Source organism: Cibotium barometz, chromosome 10, assembly GCF_041138505.1.
Source record: "Cibotium barometz isolate CiBa-2024 chromosome 10, ASM4113850v1, whole genome shotgun sequence".
Taxonomy (NCBI): Eukaryota; Viridiplantae; Streptophyta; class Polypodiopsida; order Cyatheales; family Cibotiaceae; genus Cibotium; species Cibotium barometz.
The window spans coordinates 20,317,031-20,337,811 of NC_141055.1; the positions used below are offsets into that span (position 1 = coordinate 20,317,031).

The 20,781-nt window shown below is 40.5% G+C and overlaps 1 protein-coding gene across 1 annotated transcript; it reads right to left on the bottom strand.

The window, feature by feature from the left end:
• Positions 1 to 17,535: 17,535 nt before the first annotated feature.
• LOC147634644 (uncharacterized) lies at positions 17,536 to 19,207 on the bottom strand. Its single transcript, XM_086803777.1, has 3 exons — positions 18,272 to 19,207; positions 17,932 to 18,104; positions 17,536 to 17,818 (listed from the first exon to the last, which is right to left on the bottom strand). The coding sequence occupies exons 1-3, from the start codon at positions 19,070 to 19,072 to the stop codon at positions 17,692 to 17,694; spliced, it is 1,101 nt and encodes a 366-aa protein (XP_086659903.1). The 5' UTR covers positions 19,073 to 19,207; the 3' UTR covers positions 17,536 to 17,691.
• Between the last annotated feature and the right edge of the window lie 1,574 nt (positions 19,208 to 20,781).

Genomic DNA, 20,781 nt, shown 5'->3' on the forward strand with positions numbered 1-20,781 from the left:
CCAACCTCACCCAGTCACAAGACATGATTGCGTTCGCTTCGAGCATCTCATCTCTTCCGTTACAACTCGAACGAGCTGAGTCAGACTCGCACGCCATTTTGAGGATCTATATTTTTCGGACCCAGCGGAGAGACGACAACACAAGTGGTTTGCAGGGCAGTATGTCCACGTCTCTTACAAGCAGCGTGCGATGAGGATCTATATTTTCCTGACCCAGCGGAGAGACGACACCACAAGTGGTTTGCAGGGCAGTATGTCCGCGCCTCTTGCAACCCAGCGGAGAGACGACAGTAGCACAAGTGGTTTGCCATTTTGAGGATCTATATTTTCTTGACCCGCGGAGAGACGACAGCACAAGTGGTTTGCAGGGCAGTATGTCCACGCCTCTTGTGACCAGCGTGCGATGCTGAGGCAGAACCTCTCATTGGCCAATGATTCTGATAAAGCTGAAAGTGATACATGGTGTCATTTTATATCACTCCAGGCCTCGAAATTTCAGACTTTCCTGCCAAATCTACAAACTCCTTAGTCACTTTATTCCTAATAAGGAGAAGATAGTAGCTCCCTTGGCACAGTAAGGGAACATTTGTATCAGGGCATGTCTATAGCCCCCAGTACCGTCATCTTATGCGTCTCCCGAGGAGATTTTTACTTTTGGAGCCGAGCTGCTCTATGTACATATTGTAACTTTTATATAAATAAAGAAATATTTTCTGAAAAAAAAAATCCCTATTGTATAAGTGATTGTTTATGGACGAACTGATAAAGAAAAATCTGTTACCGGATATATGTCATAGATCTCCAATAAGATCATTTATCTTGTTTAAGACATTGTTTTTCCGAACCTCTTAAGTCTTAGGATCTCGTGGACGATATCAAAATAAAAATTTAATAATATATCATTTTTGGCAGAATCATGAGATGAGGAAACCGTGGCCGTCAACCAGACCCTCTCTCTAAAGATGAAGAGCTTGACCCCAACGTTCGCAAGGCTCTTCACAAAACTCAGCCAGGACCCTTCAAAGGTGAAAGGGAGAACCTGGGCGAGGCCAAGGAGAAATGGGTGGAAGCTATGGAAGAGTATTTTGATGTCACCGGCTACAATGAAAGGAGCAAAATGGCTCTTGCCAGGCTAAAAATTGTGGAAACAGCTAGGGTAGCATGGAGGAACCATTGTGACACCAACCATCTAGACAGAAATACTCAGTCTAGAGAACGATCTTAAAACCTATTTGAGGAAGAGATTTTGTCCCCCCGGATTCTTAGAAACCAAAATGAATGAGTTCTTAGAGCTGAATCAAGGGAGCAAAACCATCAAAGAATATCACAAGGCATTCGCTCTTCTACTCAAATATTCACCACCTTTAGATGAAGAGCAACTCATGGCCAGGTTCATTCGGGGAATGAACAAACCCTTAGACACACTGGTCAAGAATGCCAAGCCAGTATCCATGGTAGAAGCTGTCAAAATGGCGAAGGACTTTGCAAAAGCTTTCATCGTGAAAGTCCCGCCAAAGCCAGCTCCCTCATCCTTCAAAAGATTTCAGACACCGGGAAGTTCTTGCAACTTTCCACCTCCAAAGAGATACCAAGGTCCCAACCAGAATCTGGAGATGGGAAGCTTCAAGAATGAAGGAAGACATTTCTCTCGAAGTACTTTCTCAGGAGATCCGGCTCTCTCCCGAATGTAGCTTCGAAGCGAGAACAGATGCTTTGGATGTTAGGGGTTTGGGCACCAGCTCAAGGATTACCCATCTCCTTCTCTCTGTGGGCCAAGGAAGCCAGGGTCCGAGAATTCAAAGACAAACTCCTTTGTATCAGTCCAATCAGGGTCCCCCATGCCAAAATCAGGGTAGCCCCAGAAGAGTGCCAGCTCAACCTCCTGCAGCCTCCATGAAAAGTAGTCTTCGAACTCCCTCCCAGAATTGGAACAACCAGAGAGAGAGAGTTCCACCTCAGACTGCGGCAACTAGAGCTATCACTATAGCTGATGAAGTGGAGGAAGAGAAAGGACAGATCTATGCAGCAATAGAGCATCAGGGGAATAACCGTCAATTTTTAGTCCTCCAAACTCCATCAGAGTACCAAGGTAAGCAATTTAAGCTTTTGATTGATACAGGCAGTACTCATTCTTTTATTTCCCCAGGATGTCTACATAAATTAGTCCTAAATCAAAAATCAGGGAAACCTATGCAAGTGGAATTGGTGGCCAGTGGAAAGATTCTTTTCACACACCTTGAGACAAACCTTATTCAATTTAGCCTAGATGGGAACATAACAGAGTGCCAGTTCAGAGTCCTACCCTTGGGAATCTATGATGGAATCCTTGGAATGGATTGGCTTCAAAAGAATCAGGCTGACATTCATTGTCACAAAGGAACCATCTCTTTCTTAGACCTTCACAGGAATAAAGTTCAAGGAATTGGAATTTCCGGATCCCCAGTACTACAATTAGTCAAGGCTTCCAAATTATTATAAGGGCTTAGAAAGATTCAAGCTGTGAATGTCGTTAAAATGAATCCAGTAGACATAAAATGCAAGGCTAAAGAACCATGCAGATGTGTTTCCTGAAGAGCTGACTAAGTATGCAGATGTGTTTCCTGAAGAGCTGACTGAGATGCCTCGTGAAGTAGATCATGAGATCGAATTAACCCCCGAAGCTCCAACGTGCATACAAAATGCCAGTCCCTGAAGCAATAGAACTTAAGGAGCAGTTAAGACAACTGTTAGAGCAGGGATTCGTCAGACCCAGTGTCTCACCTTGGGGTGCGTCTGTTCTCTTTCAAAAGAAGAAAGATGGAATGCTAAGACTCTGTATTGACTATAGAGGATTGAATCAATTAACAATTAAGAATAAGTATCCTATTCCTAGGATTGATGAACTTCTGGATCGGTTAAGTGGGACCCAAATGTTCACAAAGATAGATCTCAAATACTACCAGATCAGAATCAAGGAGCGGGACATCCCAAAGACAGCATTCAATACTCACTATGGGCATTATGAGTTCACATTCATGCCATTTGGATTGACTAATGCCCCGGCGACATTGAATCGTCTTATGTAGGATATTCTCAGAGAATACTTGGATGATTTTGTTCTTGTCTTCTTTGATGATATCTTGGTATACTCAAAGAATGCTACAGATCACATGAAGATCAAGTGCACAAGGTCCTAGAAATCCTAAGGAAACACCAACTCTTTGCAAAGAAGAGCAAGTGTTCTTTCTCTATTGACCAGGTTGAATACTTGGGATTCATAGTGTCAAAGGATGGGATTTCTCCTGACCCCGCAAAGATCCAAGCGGTAGTAGAATGTCCGGAACCCAAGACAGTAAAGGAAGTCAGAGGATTCCTAGGACTAACCGGATGGTATAGGATCTTTATACCTAGGTATGCTCAAATAGCATCCCCTTTAACTAACCTTCTCAAGAAGAGTACACTTTTTCAGTGGACTACAATGTGTCAGACTACCTTTGACAAGCTAAAGACAGCCTTAGTAACCAACCCTGTCCTTAAGCTACCAGATTTTACCAAACCCTTTGAGGTAGTTACTGATGCGAGTCGGTTTGCATTAGGCGGTGCTCTTATGCAGGAAGGTCATGCAGTGGCCTATGAATCCAGAAAACTCAGAACACACGAGAGAAATTATGCCGTCCACGACTTGGAGTTACTCTCAGTAGTGTATGCTCTGAAGTTGTGGAGACATTATCTTTTGGGACAAAGGTTCACCTTGATGGGCAGATCATCAAAGTTTGAAGTGGATCTTCACCCAAAGGGATCTCAACATGTGTCAAAGGAGATGGATGCAGACCTTATAGGAATTTGATTTTGAGATTATCGGCCGAGGAAAGAAAATGTGGTTGCAGATGCGCTCAGTAGAAAAGCCTCCTTGCTTGCAATTACAGTGGTGTCAAATCCATTGATCTCATCAGTGAAGAAAAGGAGAAAATCATGCAGGACAAATTCCTTGCCCCTATATTGCTACCCTTCTGATGCAGGAAAGCAAGACTCCTCTCACAAAATGAGTCGAGTTCTTGGGTACAAATTGGGTACAAATTGGATGAAGGATGCATGTACTATAATAATCGGCTATGTTATGAGTTTAAAACTCATTCAAGCATGTGAAATATGCACCTCCTTTAATGGACTCCCCTTCCTTACATATGTGTCAAAATGGAATCATTATACCCAAAATATCTCATATTTTTAATATTGCTCATAGTTTTTTACTAATAAACCTTGTACATTTTCAACTCTTCATCTTATGTGAGCATTTACTCATTTTTGGATACCCAAAATATCTCATATTTTTAATATTGCTCATAGTTTTTTACTAATAAACCTTGTACATTTTCAACTCTTCATCTTATGTGAGCATTTACTCATTTTTGGATACCCAAAATATCTCATATTTTTAATATTGCTCATAGTTTTTTACTAATAAACCTTGTACATTTTCAACTCTTCATCTTATGTGAGCATTTACTCATTTTTGGGTATCTTCTTTTACAAATTGGATTTATCTCCTCCCTACACATGGATTGATGCTATTGGCCCATAGGAACCTTAATTCGACCATAATCCAAAAATTTCTGAAAATCTAGACCCTTAGGCTAAGGTCCTATATACCCATTTCCAATAAATTCCAATTGCACATTGGAAAGTTCTTTTTGAATTTCTGTTTTAGGGGAATTCATTTTAATAATATGAGAAATTTTTCTATCTAAAAATATTCAAAATCTGAATATTCTCTCTCTAGAATATTTTCTCTCTCTATGTCAAAATAGGCAGAGATAAGATCTTTTATATTTCTGAAGAGGGGATTGATTACAGGGGAAGATGCTGGACATTTTGAGAGGCTGGGGAGGAATCTTACATACCTTTTTGTTATATATGGTGCATAGGCAAGGATATATTATGGACAGTGTGGATAAACTTTTGTTGTGTATATGGTGCATAGGCAAGGATATATTATGGACAGTGTGGATAAACTTTTGTTGTCTATATGGTGCATAGGCAAGGATATAGTCCAAGCCTTTGATTGCATGAGAGAAGACAAGTCTTTGAGAGAATGGGATATATTTCTCCCATCATGTGCTCGCCCATTATTATCCCCCATGCACCAAGCTTGTCATTGTTTTTATTATCACACTAAATTTTGGTACAGACAAGCTATCATATTATCTTACATTTGTATTTGTGTTAATTTGTAGTGGCATTGAAGATGTCGTCTTCCTGACACACATTATGATGTCATTAGAGAGAGGACACAATGTCCTTTTATGGATTGTGAGTGTGAGGAGTTCTCATGTGAGGAGGATTGATGTGGGTTGTGAAGAGTCCTCATGTGGTTTTTGAAAAAAAGTAGTTCATGAAACTTTTGTGAGAATGATGGTATATTCAATACTTTATTTGCAATAGAAGTTTTGCATGCAAGTTTATTTTAAAGGGATAATTTTTGCTACGTCAACACAAGTAGTATATTTAAGTATTTATAGAACTTTCATGTAGATTGATGATGTATGATTTATTTTTTTACAAGAGAAGTTATACAAGTTTAGTTTGAAGTGATTTTTGCCTCATGAACACAAATCCACTATCTATATGAAATTTTATGGAACTTTGATAAGAATGGTGAGATGTGTTTGTTTTCAACTGATGTATTTATTTATGAACGCAAATCCAATATCTATTATAATGATGTGGGCTCACCAATGTCTTCATGAACACAAATCCACTCTCTATATGTAAGTATGTACCTTTGTCATAGCCTAGAAGTGGGGGTGTTTTTTTTTTTGGCCAAGCAATTTTGCAAAATTGGAGAGGTTGAAATCGTAACACATGTACCTCTAACATTACTCTCTTTCACTCTCTCTCTCTCTCTCTCTCTCTCTCTCTCTCTCTCTCTCTCTCTCTCTCTCTCTCTCTCCTCTCTCTCTCTCTCATATTGCCACATGGGACTAAACACATTTTCTTTCAAGTAATGTTTCAATGGTCACAAGTTTATAATTTTAATTTTAAAAGGTTGTTTATGGCTACAAGATTGTTATGGGTGATAATATATTTAGCCCGAGATTTTGCATTGTTTTGATTGCTCCAATCCCTCACTATATTTGCTCGTACACACAAGAAGGCTCGACTATCTTCAATCCCTTACACTGGTTTTTCACGTTTTCTAGATGATCTCACTCTCCCTAACACTCACAAACAAGTGCAAACATTAAAGAGACATGACACCTAAGAAGGATCTCTCTCTCTCTCTCTCTCTCTCTCTCTCTCTCTCTCTCTCTCTCTCTCTCTCTCTCTCTCTCTCTCTCACCATGGCCCTTGATGGCTATTGAAGTTTAGGTTGGTATAGGTGCTACCTATTGTGCAAGATGTTCTTTCCTTTCTACTTTCTTTTCACTCCTTTTCTTCTTTCCTCACTTCAGTTGGGAGAAGATTACAGGGTGTACCAACCATGCTTAAGCTTGTATAGGTCTAGCTTATAAGGTTCATTTAATAATAAGTACCAACCATGCTTGAGTAGTCAAGTGCAAGGTATGGTGGTTATGACACCAAACAAGGAATCTATTGCCCATGTTGGTCATAATGGCCTTGTGAAGTTTTTTTTTTAAGTTTTAGCAAAGTATTTTGAAGACTTAATTAATTTTTGGATGGCATTTCTAGACATCATGTGAGAAGTGTAAGTGGTAGGAGCTAGATGTATGGGTCAATTGCTTAGTTTGGAGTTTGGACCTACATGCTTACTCTATACCACACTTAAGGCTAGTAATCTCCCTTTTCTTCAAATAAAAAAAACACTACCACAATTATTGTGTTTGGAAACCTTTGAAGACTTATTTTCAAAGGTCGATTTTTATTGACCACATAAAAGCTATTAGGCTGGTGTGTGTGTGTGTGTGTGTTTGAGAGATTGAGGTTTGTGTGTGTGTGTGTGTGTGTGTGTGTGTGTGAGAGAGAGAGAGAGAGAGAGAGAGATTGAGAGAGAGGGAGAGGTGAGTTGTATGTATGTTTGTTTGAGAGTTTGATAGAGAGAATGAATGACATGATCATAAAACAATTAATCACAAGAACATTGGAATGAAAAATTAAAAGAGTAATATTTTTTTTTAAATACCGTTTTTTGGTAAAAACTAAATTTTTTAAAACTAAAGTAAAACTAGTTAACACTAACCCTAACCCTAACCCTAACCCTAATACAAATGATAATGTAAATGATATTTGGTAATAATTTATTTAAGACCTCCTATAACAAGTGATTCTCTCTCTCTCTTACACATTCACGCATCCCTCTCTATCTCTCTCTCACCACACACATCTGTTTCTCTATCTCTATTATGGAGGCCCAAGAGCTCTTTTGCATAGAGCCCTATGTGTTTACTAAGAGCTCCATGAGTATGAACAAGAGCTTGAGAGCTTCCATAGAGCCCTATGTGTTTACTAAGAGCTCCATGAGAATGCACAAGAGCTTTTTTGCATAGCTTAATAAATGCTACAAGAGGATGAAGAGCATGCATAGAGCTTTTTAGCAATGATGTTAGATAAAAATATATTTTTTTCAAGGAAATATCCCAAGCACATGAGGGTGCCACATAACTATAAAAATAAGAGAGCTATGGAAAGCTTAAGGCTCAAAGAAGGGCCATGGAATTCATCCTAAACTTAAAAAAAAGCAAGCGAGTAGCAAAAACATTTACTAATTAAAATCATATTAAACCCAAGTGATGAATCGTATTAAAACTGCACCCCAAGTGATGGACCATATTAATGAAGCATGTGCAAACAATTACCTACCTAATTGCTTAAGCACATAAACACTCACCTATCCATCATTTAGCCATGGCCAAAATTAAGGTAAGGGGGCACGCCTCAAGGCCATGGTAGAAATTAAGGTAAAAGGGGGGCATGGCTCAAGGCCCTTAACATTGGTTTAGATACATACTAGCCAATACCTTCACTTAGCCATGGAAAAAACAAAGAGAATCCCCCCCCCAGGGCCTTGATATTAATACAGAAAATGCCATAAAAAACCATCAAACCATGCTAGGTGTGACTGGCCATGCTCTATTAGTTCTCATTTTCCCTCAAAATTTCCCTAATAGGTAGTGCTAATGGGAAAGGCAAGAAGAGGAAGAAGGGGGTCGTGCTAGCACACCCCCTTAGGCCCCTTGCAAAAGACCTAGGGAAGAAGAGAATGAAGGGAGGCATAACGGCACCATTTGCATAGCCAAGAGAAGTATTAGGGACCTTAAGGAGGCTAATCTCAAGGGCAAGAACGTGTTTCTGAGGGATAATTTGAATATGCCCCTAGATGATAGCTTCAACACGACTAATGAAAGTGTGAGCATGGCCTTGTCGTCGCTAGTTTTGAAGTGTATATTTAATACAATAGTGCATGGCCTTATTTAATAGCTTGATTTACATTTATTTATATAATATAAATCATGTTTATATGTAATTTATTTTAGGTAAAGTATATAAAAATACTTTAGTGTACAATTTATATATTAGTTTCGTTATAAACTTACTTCTATTATACCCAAATAACTTATTTTTATCATAATTAAAATATTTTATTCATTAATATACTTTAAATAATAAAATAACCTTACATATATAATCTATTAAAATTATACCATTCTTATTTTTGACAATAATATGCCTTGTGTAAGCATAGAGGATGAATGTAATGGGTACAAGCTAGATGGTGGAGGGCCTCAAGGTAAATATCAAATAGTATTTGGTAAACATAGCGAAAGTGTATGCACATCATCAAAGTCCAAGGATACAAAAAAGAAGCAAGAGAGTATCATGGCTATGTCTCCCATTTACTAACACTCTCTTGTTGGCATTTCTTAAGGCTTTCGAAATCTATAAGATCCGATAATTGCCTAAACATCATGATGGGGATGTAGTTTTTGAGCTCCCTTGTGATTTGATGGGAGTGGAATGGTAGGTATGGAGCAAAGGTATGATGGTCATGTCTGGATAGAGTATGCTACATGCAATGGTAGGTATGGAGCAAAGGTATGATAGTCATGCTTGGATAGAGTATGCACAAAGAAATTTTTTTGGGTTGTCATCATGGAAAGAAAGTGTGGTGGCCATCTTAGGTGTAATAATTTATGTTTTCAGTTCTTGGAGAGAACTGGTTTGACCAATTCAAAAAATGGCAAGGAAAATTGAAGAGGGTTCCCTCTATTGGAATGCTTGAGGATAGGAGAACCTTGTGGTCAATATGCCCTACAAGTGGCTCACTTGTAGGGCATATTGACATATAGGAGATTTCTCACCCTCTTCTCAAGAATTACACATTAAGAGATAGAAGAAGCATTCAACCTTGGATTGTCTAATCACAAATTTCACTATCACATGTCCTTCTTGGCTACTTTTGACATGTGTCTTCTTGATTTATCATTTCAAAGATTTATTGGCTTGGAAGATAGGCTCAACCCCACCTTGATCCCACACAAATACCCCTCAAGTACACATGTTAAAAGTCTTCTTAGTCCACATATGACTTCTGAAAGAAATCTTCTCTATTCTACTCTCTTTATTGACTTGGAAGATAGACTTAACTCCACCTTGATCCCACACAAAGGCCCCTTAATTACACATGTCAAAAGTCTTCTTAGTCCACATAGGACTTCTAGAAGGATTATTCTCTATTATGCATACTTCCACACTCATCCACATACTCTCTACATGCTTTCACAAGCTTGGCATGTGTAATGCATCTTGTTTTATTAGAATTACCATTCCATGTAGACATAAGGCCCACTCCTATTTTATGACTCATCAACCATTTAATATACATTTAGCACTATAACCCATACCAATGTATTCATAAATCATACACATGGTATTTACACTTATTCTCACACCCAATACATAATATTACATAGAAACCCTTGGAATCCTTCATGTGAAACAAGATATTTGGACTTGAATCATCATAAAGCCATTGATGAAGATGATTCGACATGCTGCTACTACGCCATCATACAAGCTTTCCAAGTTTCCATCAAAACCTCACACGAAAGTATCTGTATAAGCTTCGCTTCTAGTACAAGCCCCTTCCCACCCGTTGAGCATTGTTGGCATACCAAATGCTAGGTCCCACATGGATAGTCACCACACATATATATTATACATTTTAATAAAGATAAAATGAAATTTTTGGTATTATGTCTCCCCCAAACTAAAACAGAGATCTGTCCTTAGAGAGTTTAGTGCAAGCCATTAAAATTCACGTGCTTGAAATATGGCCAACTTATCGCTCGTGATCTACCCAATGTGAATGTCCCATCGAGATCCTCCACCAATTCATAGGTACCATTATCATAGTGTGCCTCCTTGACACGATATGGGCCAAACCATTGTGGTAAAAACTTCTTACCAGTCCACTTTTCATGATGGACATCAAACTCCTTCACAATGTCACCTTAAATAATTGTCTTCAATTTTGCATCAAATGCCTCCTTCTGCCTTATTTGTGCCTTCAAAACATTATTCATAGATATTCATCAAGATAAGGAAAATCCAAAAGATGATACTTAAGAGATTCCTCCTCTCCTAAATGCTCCATGGTTGAGGTCCTCCAAGTAGCAATATCATACTCAATAGGAAGCATCCCCTCAATACCATAAACCAGCCTAAAAGGAAGAAAACCAGTAGGAGAGCTAGGAGTACATCTATAAGACCACAATGTAGCATGAACCTTCTTATCTTTTATCTTCCAAGACCTCAGTCTCCTTAGCAATTTGAGGTAGGTTCCTTGGGAGTGGAAGGCTGGGAAGCCTTAGGCTTTCCTCCATTGTACATCATCTCAGCACTTTGCACAAGCGAGAGTGCCTCCTCAAAGGTGGGTGGTCGAAATATATGCACTTCCCACTAGATTTGTATGTCAAGGATATAGAGGAGCTTCCCTTTCTTGTCCTTATTTAGAAATGCCCAATTACAAACATAAGTTTAAAATTTTGTTGGCATACTACAAGACTGGTTGCACATTTTGATGCACCCCTTGAACTCGTCTTTGAGTCGCTCAAGGTAATGGGGCATTAGAAATTGCCGCTAAGGTAAATTTTTCCTAGAGATAAGCTACCACCACCTTGGCCTCGATTGCAACCTCTACCTTTACCTATACCTAAATTTTAGTAGAAGGCATGTTCTAAAGTGTTCTTGCTTTGGGAGGAAGAGTCTTCACCCAAAGACTTCTCTTCTATGATTTAACATAGACTCCAAATCCTGAAAGTTGGGAACATGCTCTTTTACAACAAGAGAGGTCTTGAATGACTTATATTCTTTACCAAGCCCATTCAAACAGAAGCTCACTAATGTTAAAATTACAGCAATGTGATGAGCTATGGTGGATCAAATGCTAGAATCAACATCATTAACAAAGTGATTAGATGATAATTAAGATGTGATTAGTGAGTAATTAACTAATAGCTTAATGCAGGCATGGATAATCAAAAACCAGCAAATTCTCATTAGGCCAATGCCTCAATTTATAGAGTTTACATCCAAGCATCTAATCCCACTGATTTCTCCTTGATTCACTCCAGCCTTTTGCTTGATTCTCTCCACCTCTCCCAGAATATCTCCACACTTCCTAAATCTTCTCATGCTACCCTTTATTCTCTCCCAATAGATTCTTCTCACCTTTTCACAGGTTCTCTCACGTTTACAGATTCTCTTTTACAACCTCTAACCAAGGGCTTGTTCCCGCACACACCCTATTCACTTGTATATTTCAACACCTCCCCTCAAGTGAATACTCCTAGCACACCTCGACCCTATACCAAGTTTCCCTCTTACTTGATAGTCCGCGAGCGACCAGTGCCTAGCACACCTCCCTCAAGTGAACTTAGCACACCTAGACCCTATACCAAGTTTCTCTCTTACTTGATAGTCCGCGACCAGTGCCTCAAGTCCCTAAACTCATAGTCCTTGACACTCTCTCTCTCTATGTGTCCAAGGCTACTATAAGTGCTCGCGACCTTGATTAAAGTGCTCACACATACATCTACCACATGGCCTACATCATCGGTGGCTCAGAGGTGGTTTTACTCTATTGGGGCCGGTTACATTGGGTTGTGGGGTTTCTCTCTATCTCTCTCTCAGAAAAGATGATCCGACTCCACTTCCTTAGGAGCCTCCATGAAGTTTGGCGACGTCGTTCCTTCTCCACTGGGTTTGTCATAGCAGTCTCTTGCCATGTGTCTTGGCTTTCCACAGTGAAGGTCCTTCCTCCTACTCTGCCTCTTCCTCGTCCTCGTACCTCCGGTTTTCAGAAAGCAGGCGATTTCGAGCACTGCGGGTAAGTCATCGATTCTATGCAGAACTCTGTTTTAAGAACTGCAAGAAGACAGATTAGTTGTGTGGACATTGTGTGTGCTACAAGGAGGTCAACAATTGCCATTGGGTGTATGTATGCACATTGAGGTCACTGGTTGTGACATTTGAGTGGAGTACAGTACCGTTGCAGAAAATACAGCAGTTTGTGCAGGACAAACCAGAGTGTTGTTTCTGGTAAATTTGTGTGTCTTGCAAGATGTCAAATGATGGCATAAACCAGATTGTTACTGAGAAGCTTGACAAGAACAACTTCCATGCTTGGAGGTTCAGGTCAACAAATTTCCTGAAGGGAAAGGGTTACTGGGACTACATAGAAGGTGAGCATGAAGAGGCACCGGAGATACCGGAGATCAATCCGACTGCTGATGTGTGAAAGAGTTCAAGGATTGGAACCAAGGAGCCAGAAAAGTTATGTATTGGCTCTCTATCAGTATACAGGACACCATGATTGGGCACATACAGGATGCCAAGTCCCCCAAGGAGGCGTGGGACACCTTGGTAAAACTCTATGAAACGAATACCAAGGCACGAAAGATACAGTTGAAGAATGAACTTCATACTGTGGAGAAAAAGAGTATGTCTGTGAGAATGACTATGCATTGAAGATCAAGGGTATTGTGGAATCCCTTGCATCTATTGGTGTTTCAATAGATGATGATGATAAGGTGGAAGTCTGTCTACATGGTCTCGGGCCACAATACAAGGCGTTCAAGACGTCTATTCAGACTCGGGAAAACATTCCTAATTTCACAGATTTGGTGTCTATGTTGATTGAAGAGAAGAGCTTGGGTGAAGACCAACAGTCTTCACAAAACAAAAACAGTTCAGAGCAGCATGCCTTCTACACCAGTTAAGGAAGAGGACGAGGTAAAGGAGGCCACCGTGGATGCGGCCAAGGAGGTGGCCAAACAGGTAATCAGAATTATGGCCAGCAGCAGCAACAACAATCCCAAAATTCACAACAACAACAACAACAACACGCAGATGGAAGAGGCCAATTCAGAGACAGGGGGAGTCAAAGAGGTCGTGGAAATTGGCAAAGGCAGTATAATGATACACGTGGATGCTTTTATTGTGGTAAGCCTGGACATGTGCAGGCAGATTGTTATAAGAAGCAAGCTGACATGCAAAATGGAAAATTGCAGCAAAACAACTATGCATCCTTGAGCAGAAACAACTATGCATCCTTGAGCAGAAACAATGAGGATAATGAAAGGTTGTCTGTTATGCAGCATGTCGTTAATGCCATGTCTGAAATGTTGAAGCAGCACATAAAGATGATGTATGGTACGTTGATTCAGGTGCTTCGAACCACATGACAAGTCATGGGGAGTGGTTCAAGGAGATGCAAAACCTTGAAAGACTAGGTTTTGTGAAAACGGGGGATGACACAACAAAGAATCTGGTTTCAGTTGGCTAGATGATTGAGTAGGGTTTGCATGTTTGGTTTAACCCTGATGGTTGTTATGTTGAAGACTTTAAAGACAAGTGCAGGTTGGTTGTAAAAGGCAACAGAGTGGGCAGAATGTTTATTGAATGTAAACATGCCTGAAGTGAGTGCTGCGATGTTTGCAAATGGTTCAGGAATTGTTGTAGACACAGACATTTGGCATAAAAGAATTGGACATGTGAATGTGCAGAGAATGAAGTCTATGCAAAAGGAATTGTGACAGGGCTGCCAAAGTTTAAAGTTGAAGGTATGCAGAAAATATGTGAAGCGTGCTAATTTGGAAAGCACATCAAAAACCTCCAAATAATCCAGAGCATCCTGTGTGGCCATCATACTTGTTCATCAATCTTTGAAATTGATGAGTCTTGGATCGAAATTATTGTCCAGGTTCCCTAGGAGCAATAAGTGTCATTCCTGTCTTTAAACCTCTACCCATAGCTTTCAGCAAAGGCCAACTTTTTCGGAGATATCCCCATTGGTCCAAGAGGAGCCATTAAAAGTTCTCATGGAACTAAAGGGTTTGATACTACAGGCAGTATGAATGGTATGATAGATGGTGGTCTTTGTTAAGGCATGGCGGCCAACCATCCTTGGTGAAGGGACAACCATGCTACTTCTTGGCAAGGAAGGTGATACTCTAGGTCTCTCATGAGTCCAACCTGGGGATGAGTGTCCCTCCTAGTTTGGTCTTGATGTGATGGTGCCTTTGCTAGGTTCCTCAAGAAGCCCATAGGCTCATTACTAAGTTGAGACGTATGAGATAGTCCCAAACTTGATGGAATAGGCGTATGCTTTGGTAATGTGATCTGAACAACTAGCACTTCCACCACACGAGAATAATCTTTAACCAAGGGTGAGTGGATTGAGATAAGAGGATCTGGGATTTTCAATACACACAGTCAATAAAACTGAACCGTTCGTGTTGACACTAAAGGGGACCCTCTTGTTATATGTGAGCATTCGTGTGGTCTAAAGGGATTTCTCTCGTGAGAATCTTAGGGTAGTAGATGTTCCCATAAGTGTCCGTGTACACTCTAGCTTTTCTAATAGTCCTCTCCATAGGATCTACACCCGTTGACACTGAAGGGGACCCTCTTGCTATGCGAGCATTTATGTGGTCTAAAAGGTTTTCCCCTATGAGAATCTTAGGGTAGTAAATGTTCCCATAAGTGTCCATGTACACTCTAAATCCCATATTGGGAAGTTTGAAAAAATCCCAATTCCCATGTTACAAGATCAGAAAAAGGGAGGCACGGTAAACCGTTTTAAGATATTGTCAAAACCCCCTCCTGTGACATATCATTAGAAAGCTCTTAAAGAGTGGTTCTAAATCCACATTCTCTTAGAACTTTGAAATTGGTAATAACAAGATACCAAAAAGTAGATTGAAAAAGAATTCCCAAAGTAATGGGATTTCCCAAACTCTCTAATATGGTCTTTCTACACCCTTCTTTACTTGTGAATCTCCAAACCTTGGGGTTAGTACTCAACTACTACAACATACAAGGGTCAGTACATAATGTGAACCCAACTAAATGAGCTGGTGCTAGAACTATGCGAGTATCTAGTAATCCAGAATGATTGTCACATAGCCTGTCATCCCATTGGCCGCATATCACCCATAATCTCACCAACCATGCCAATGGTGTAGATGTGGAAGCTATCACCCACCAGGCGGGTCATCAATGTTCGCCATAGCACTAGTTGAGTTTGATATCTTAACACTCCCCTCCTCGAGCTCAACTCCACGCACTGCACTCCAAGTAAGCTCCTAAACCTATGGAGCTTCTTTGTTCCCAATGCCTTCGTAAAAGATGTCAGCCACCTGAGATCCTCTGTGCTGACATATACCAAATCTACGTCTCTTGCTAGAATCTTCTCCCTCACAAAGTGATAATGCACCTCAATGTGCTTCATTCTAGCATGATATACTTGGTTACTAGCCAACTGTATGCTGCTCATGTTGTCACAATATATGACAACTGCCCTATCCATGCGCTCTCCCATGTCACCAAGTAGCTTCTAAAACCAAGCTACCTCACAAGCTACCATAGTAGAACCCCTGTACTCTGCCTCTATACTCGACAAGGCAACTACTGGCTACTTCTTACTGCTCCAACTCATAGCAGCACTCCCAAATGAGAACATAAAACCACTAGTAGATCTCCTTTCTACAATACTACTAGCCCAATCAGCATCTGTGTACCCATGCAATTGTATCTCTATACTAGCCTCATAGAAAAGTCCATAATCAATTGTGGAATTTATGTACTCAAGGATTCCTCTAGCCGCATCCAAGTGTGGCTTCCTAGGGGCCTACATAAACTGACTCACAAGTCCAACAACATAGCTCAAGTCTGGCCTTGTAATGATCATGTAGATCAAACTACCCACTATGCGCTTGTATGTAGTGGGGTCCTCCAAAATCTCACTTGTATCTACAGAAAGCTTTATGTTCTGCTCCAATGATAGTGAAATAGGCTTACAACATGTCATACCATACTTGGACAACATGTCTAAGCCATACTACCTCTGCAATAGCAAAATACCATGAGGTGATCTCACCACCTCTATGCCCAAGAAATACCGCGGTTCAACTATATTTTCTTTGTTCATCCCTTCTGGTTGCATTTGGTAGTGGCCATCAATGTATTCTACTTCATGTATGATTGGATTGATTATATGTTTAAGGATACCAATACACCACCCATCAGTAGACATTGAGATTCCATGAACATCTTCGAACCATTAGGAGATAGAATGGGGTTGTTTCTCTTGAAATTGGGATAGGTAGAGAGTGGAGTTGTTTCTCTTGAAATATGGGATAGGTCTAGATCACTATTGACGAAGTAAAATTCCTCAATGTTCTATTTAATTTTCACTTATCAATGACAAATTGACAAGGGTCTTTGAGAAGGTGCGAGATTATAAATTGCTCTATTTCTGTCCCACTATTTCCCAAGAGAACATAAGAAGTGACCTCAAGCATTATCTTTGTACATAGGGTTAACAATAATTGATACCACCGCTTTCCTAGACCACAATTGCATAAGTGACCTCAAGCATTATCTTTGTACATAGGGTTAACAATAATTGATACCACGGCTTTCCTAGACCACAATTGCATATGGTCAACCTTCTCAAAAAGATATCTCCTTGTAGTTCAAAATGCTTTCAAAACGTAATTTAGATTTTTCTCAAGGAAAGAACGAGGAGAACGGGAGTGTCGCTCCATGTTCCACCAAGAGGAATTCTAACATAGATGTTGTTACTCTTTTTTTTGCCTATGGCTTGTGTTGGTTCTCATTTTTTATAAAAAAAGATCTTTTAAAGTTTTCTTTATAGTTTTTTGATATGTGAGAATTTACGTGTTGTGCGTGAAATGCAACTAGCTGCCAAGATATCATCAATTCCAACACAAAATTTATGCTTTACAATATCAAAAATCATAATTTTTACTTATGGAATTAATCCCGATCACAGCAAAACGGAAAAAATTGAAAATAATGATGATTAAGATAGCCCGCAACTCCTAGGAAGTGTGATTGTGTATGGTGGGTTCACGTGAGTGCGTGTTAATGCAAAAAAGTATCACTAGTAGGTGAATGTGCGAATCAATTTGAGGGTTCAACGATTGGCAAATTGGTGTCAAATTTCCCACGGTGGATTCCCATTACTAATAGACAAATTATCTCATACTCCATTGTGCAAGAAGTGGTGAATATTAGAAGAATCAGAGATATACTTGGTATTAGAAATACTCTATAGTACAAGAAGTGATGAACATTAGAAGAATCAGAGATATACTTGGTATTAGAAAATCCGAGTGTCAGTATGAGCACCTAGGTACATTTGAGTAATACTAATCTTGAGTTGCATTAGGCTGAAGCAACCAAGGAGAGAGGTCCAGCAACTACTCCATGCGGAGCTGGATGTGGGACTGCATCACTTTCTTCATCATCCTCTGACTCCCAAAGGAAGGAGGCATAGGATGCCAAAACATAACTGCCACCATACAGAAAACCAATTAGTACAGCAGCCTTCAGGTGCTATGCAAATACTAAGTTCTAACCCTTCAAGGCTTGGAGAGACTGCTCAATTCCAATGCTAATGCATACCAATCATCTGGAGTGGCCTTCACTGCTTGATCGAAGTAACTCCCCGCGCGGTCGTAGTCTTTGTGCACATCCCACACATGCTTGGCATATTTGGAGAGCACCTCTCCATCGTTGGGACATGCCAAGATAGCCCGCTCATAATACTCTTCTGACTTCTTGTGATCATGCTTAGCCTGTAAGTACCATGCATAAGAGGAGGCAACAAGCATGCAGATAAGGTACTGGACAAAAGGAGAGACTTGCACAGATAAAGCAGAGAAAAGAATAGATTCTAATTGAAAGCACAGACATTGCAGGACTCATAACAAGAAGTGGAGAACATACAGAGATGAGATACTACCTCGGAGAGATATTGGGCATAGTTTCGGAGGAGCAGAGGGTTTTGAGGGTCTGCTTCCAAAAGCTTCTGGTAGTAAGCCTCCGTCATGTTGGAATCATCATGGAAGCTCCCACATGGACCGCCTCCGCCGCCATGACCCCTGCGGCCGCCTCCACCTCTGTTATTACTGGATTCTTGTGCTCCCATGGATACACCCAGGCCACTGGCCATGTACATGGGAGCCAGCCTCTCACTCTCTGTCAATGGCCGACACCCTTTGGAGTTGCACACCAAGGGTTGCCCTGTGGAGCTCATCATAGTGCTACTGTAATACTCACCGTCCTCCATTCGAAACCCGCGTGACAGGGGCAGCATATCAGAATCCTTTGTGGTAAAAGAAGCTCTGATTTCTAAATCCTCCCCCAGACCAGGGCTACATGCGCTCACATCAGAACAGTACTCGGCCGTCGTGGAGTCTTCCTCCTCCTCCTCCTCCTCGATGGACAACTTGGTAACGGCCCCTTCGCTGTAAGGATTCCAGCTCTCGTCGGAACCGGAGGCGTGCCGCTGCAGGCCTAAGCCTTCCAAGTCGCCCTCGGAGTGGGCCCTGCGCATGCGAGGCAGGGGCTTGACGGCATCGGGGTCGGAGAAGACACTGTGGAAAGACATACTGCCTCTGTTGCTATGGACGTACGGAGAGCGTGGAGGGGCGGGGACAAGCTGTCGGTGCGGGGAGCTCTCATGGTCGGCGCCTTCAAAGAACAGGTCGGCGTGGGGGGTGAGGGAGCTGAGGATGGGGGAGGAGGAGCTACGCAGAAGCATGGTGGGGGTGTGTGTGTGTGTCTGTATGAGAGAGAGAGAGAGAGCGCCTGCTTGATGCCTGTCACACGAGAAAGCGTGCTTATAAGGAGGAAGAGGAGGACGATGCAGCGCACGCGGACTTGTTGCACAGAGGAAGTGTGTGGTGGAGGGAAGTCGCCAAGCATCAACTTGTATTGGCGTCAAATCCCGCACGTGCACATTTCCAGCTCATCCCTACAACCTGCGTCAGCTGGACAAACACGTGTGCCAAATATTTTTCCAGATGTTTTCGGCCCACAGCTCTCCAAACCACCGTGTGAATAACCTAGGGGCCAGTTTCACTCTTCGGAAAAAAAAAACATATTTTTCAACCAATCAAAATACAAACAACTCTTAAATCTGTTTCCGAAATCTCTACTATATACCGGCTTTTTTAGCTAAAAATTATTCCGTAAAATAAGGGCTACTTGAAATCTCAACCAGTTTTTCTTAATTGTGGCCCTAGTATAAATACACTAGAATGCTTGAAAAATACACTAGATTGCTATTTTTTTCAAGCAGTGGTGGCCACACACACAAACTCTTTTTTTAGTATCTATGCAAGTGGGCCTAGATGCAACCAGATGTGACTCATGAGCTCAACACGTAGTGGGCTACGGCACAGTCCACGCTATGCAAAATTCCAAGCTAGTTTTCCAGTTTTCAATCATTGAAGTAGAAGAAGACAAACTACTAGAAACTATCTTGGTCGTGCGTTGAACACATAGGATTTTGAAGTGTTTAGCTAGAAAACTGGTTGCCAATTTGAGAGTGACACAAAGATCCCCATCTAGGAATTTGCGAAAATAATTTCTCAAGTGAAATAATTATTCAACCATTTAACTTGAGCTATTGAAAACAAATTCAACATAAACCAAGCTTTAAAAATTAACACACCTATTCCCCACACATGAGTATTGTGAGCATTCAATTGCCAATAATATACTATAGCCTCCAAAAATGCAAAAGTTGTGCTTTTTCTTGCATGGCACTCTCTTTACCCAAAATAGAGAGCTTCTAAATATTAAATTACTTGGTGCTAGGGAAAACCTTTTAAGTTTACAAAATGAATATTTGCAAGCCTAAGCTTGTAGAAATAAATAAAAGGATGTGTACAAGCTAATAAAGCTTGTCCAAAATAATAAATACCTTCCAAAAATAGTAACTTATGCACTTTCGCATCAATCTTCCGAGTCCACTTCACCTATGAAATATTCAACAATAAATTGGTAAACAATTATTCCATAAGCATACAAACCATCACCACACACATGTTCACCAAGTGTAAGTACTCCAAGAATCACCCTGCTATACAAACCAACTGCAATAAACATAGGAAGCCGCAAGCATACGTCAATGTATACCAAATGTGTTATGGAAATATATATATTTTTTCCTTGAATTCTCAATAAAGCATGAATAGGAACCTTATCTTCATCCGAATAGTCATAATCAGAATTACCCTCTTACTTGAGTAAATCATCATCATTATCTTTAAGCTAACCATGTTGACATAAGCCACATGTGTGGAGTTCTTTTCCTTTTCTGGACAATCTGGTGTAATAATCATTAGCCTTAATGAGTTATGGAAAAAAGTGCTTAAAAATTAATCAAAGATTAATCCTTTCACTAATCTTTCTCATCTTTTTCACTAATCAAGAGCTCTAATTAACTACTAATCACTAATTAAT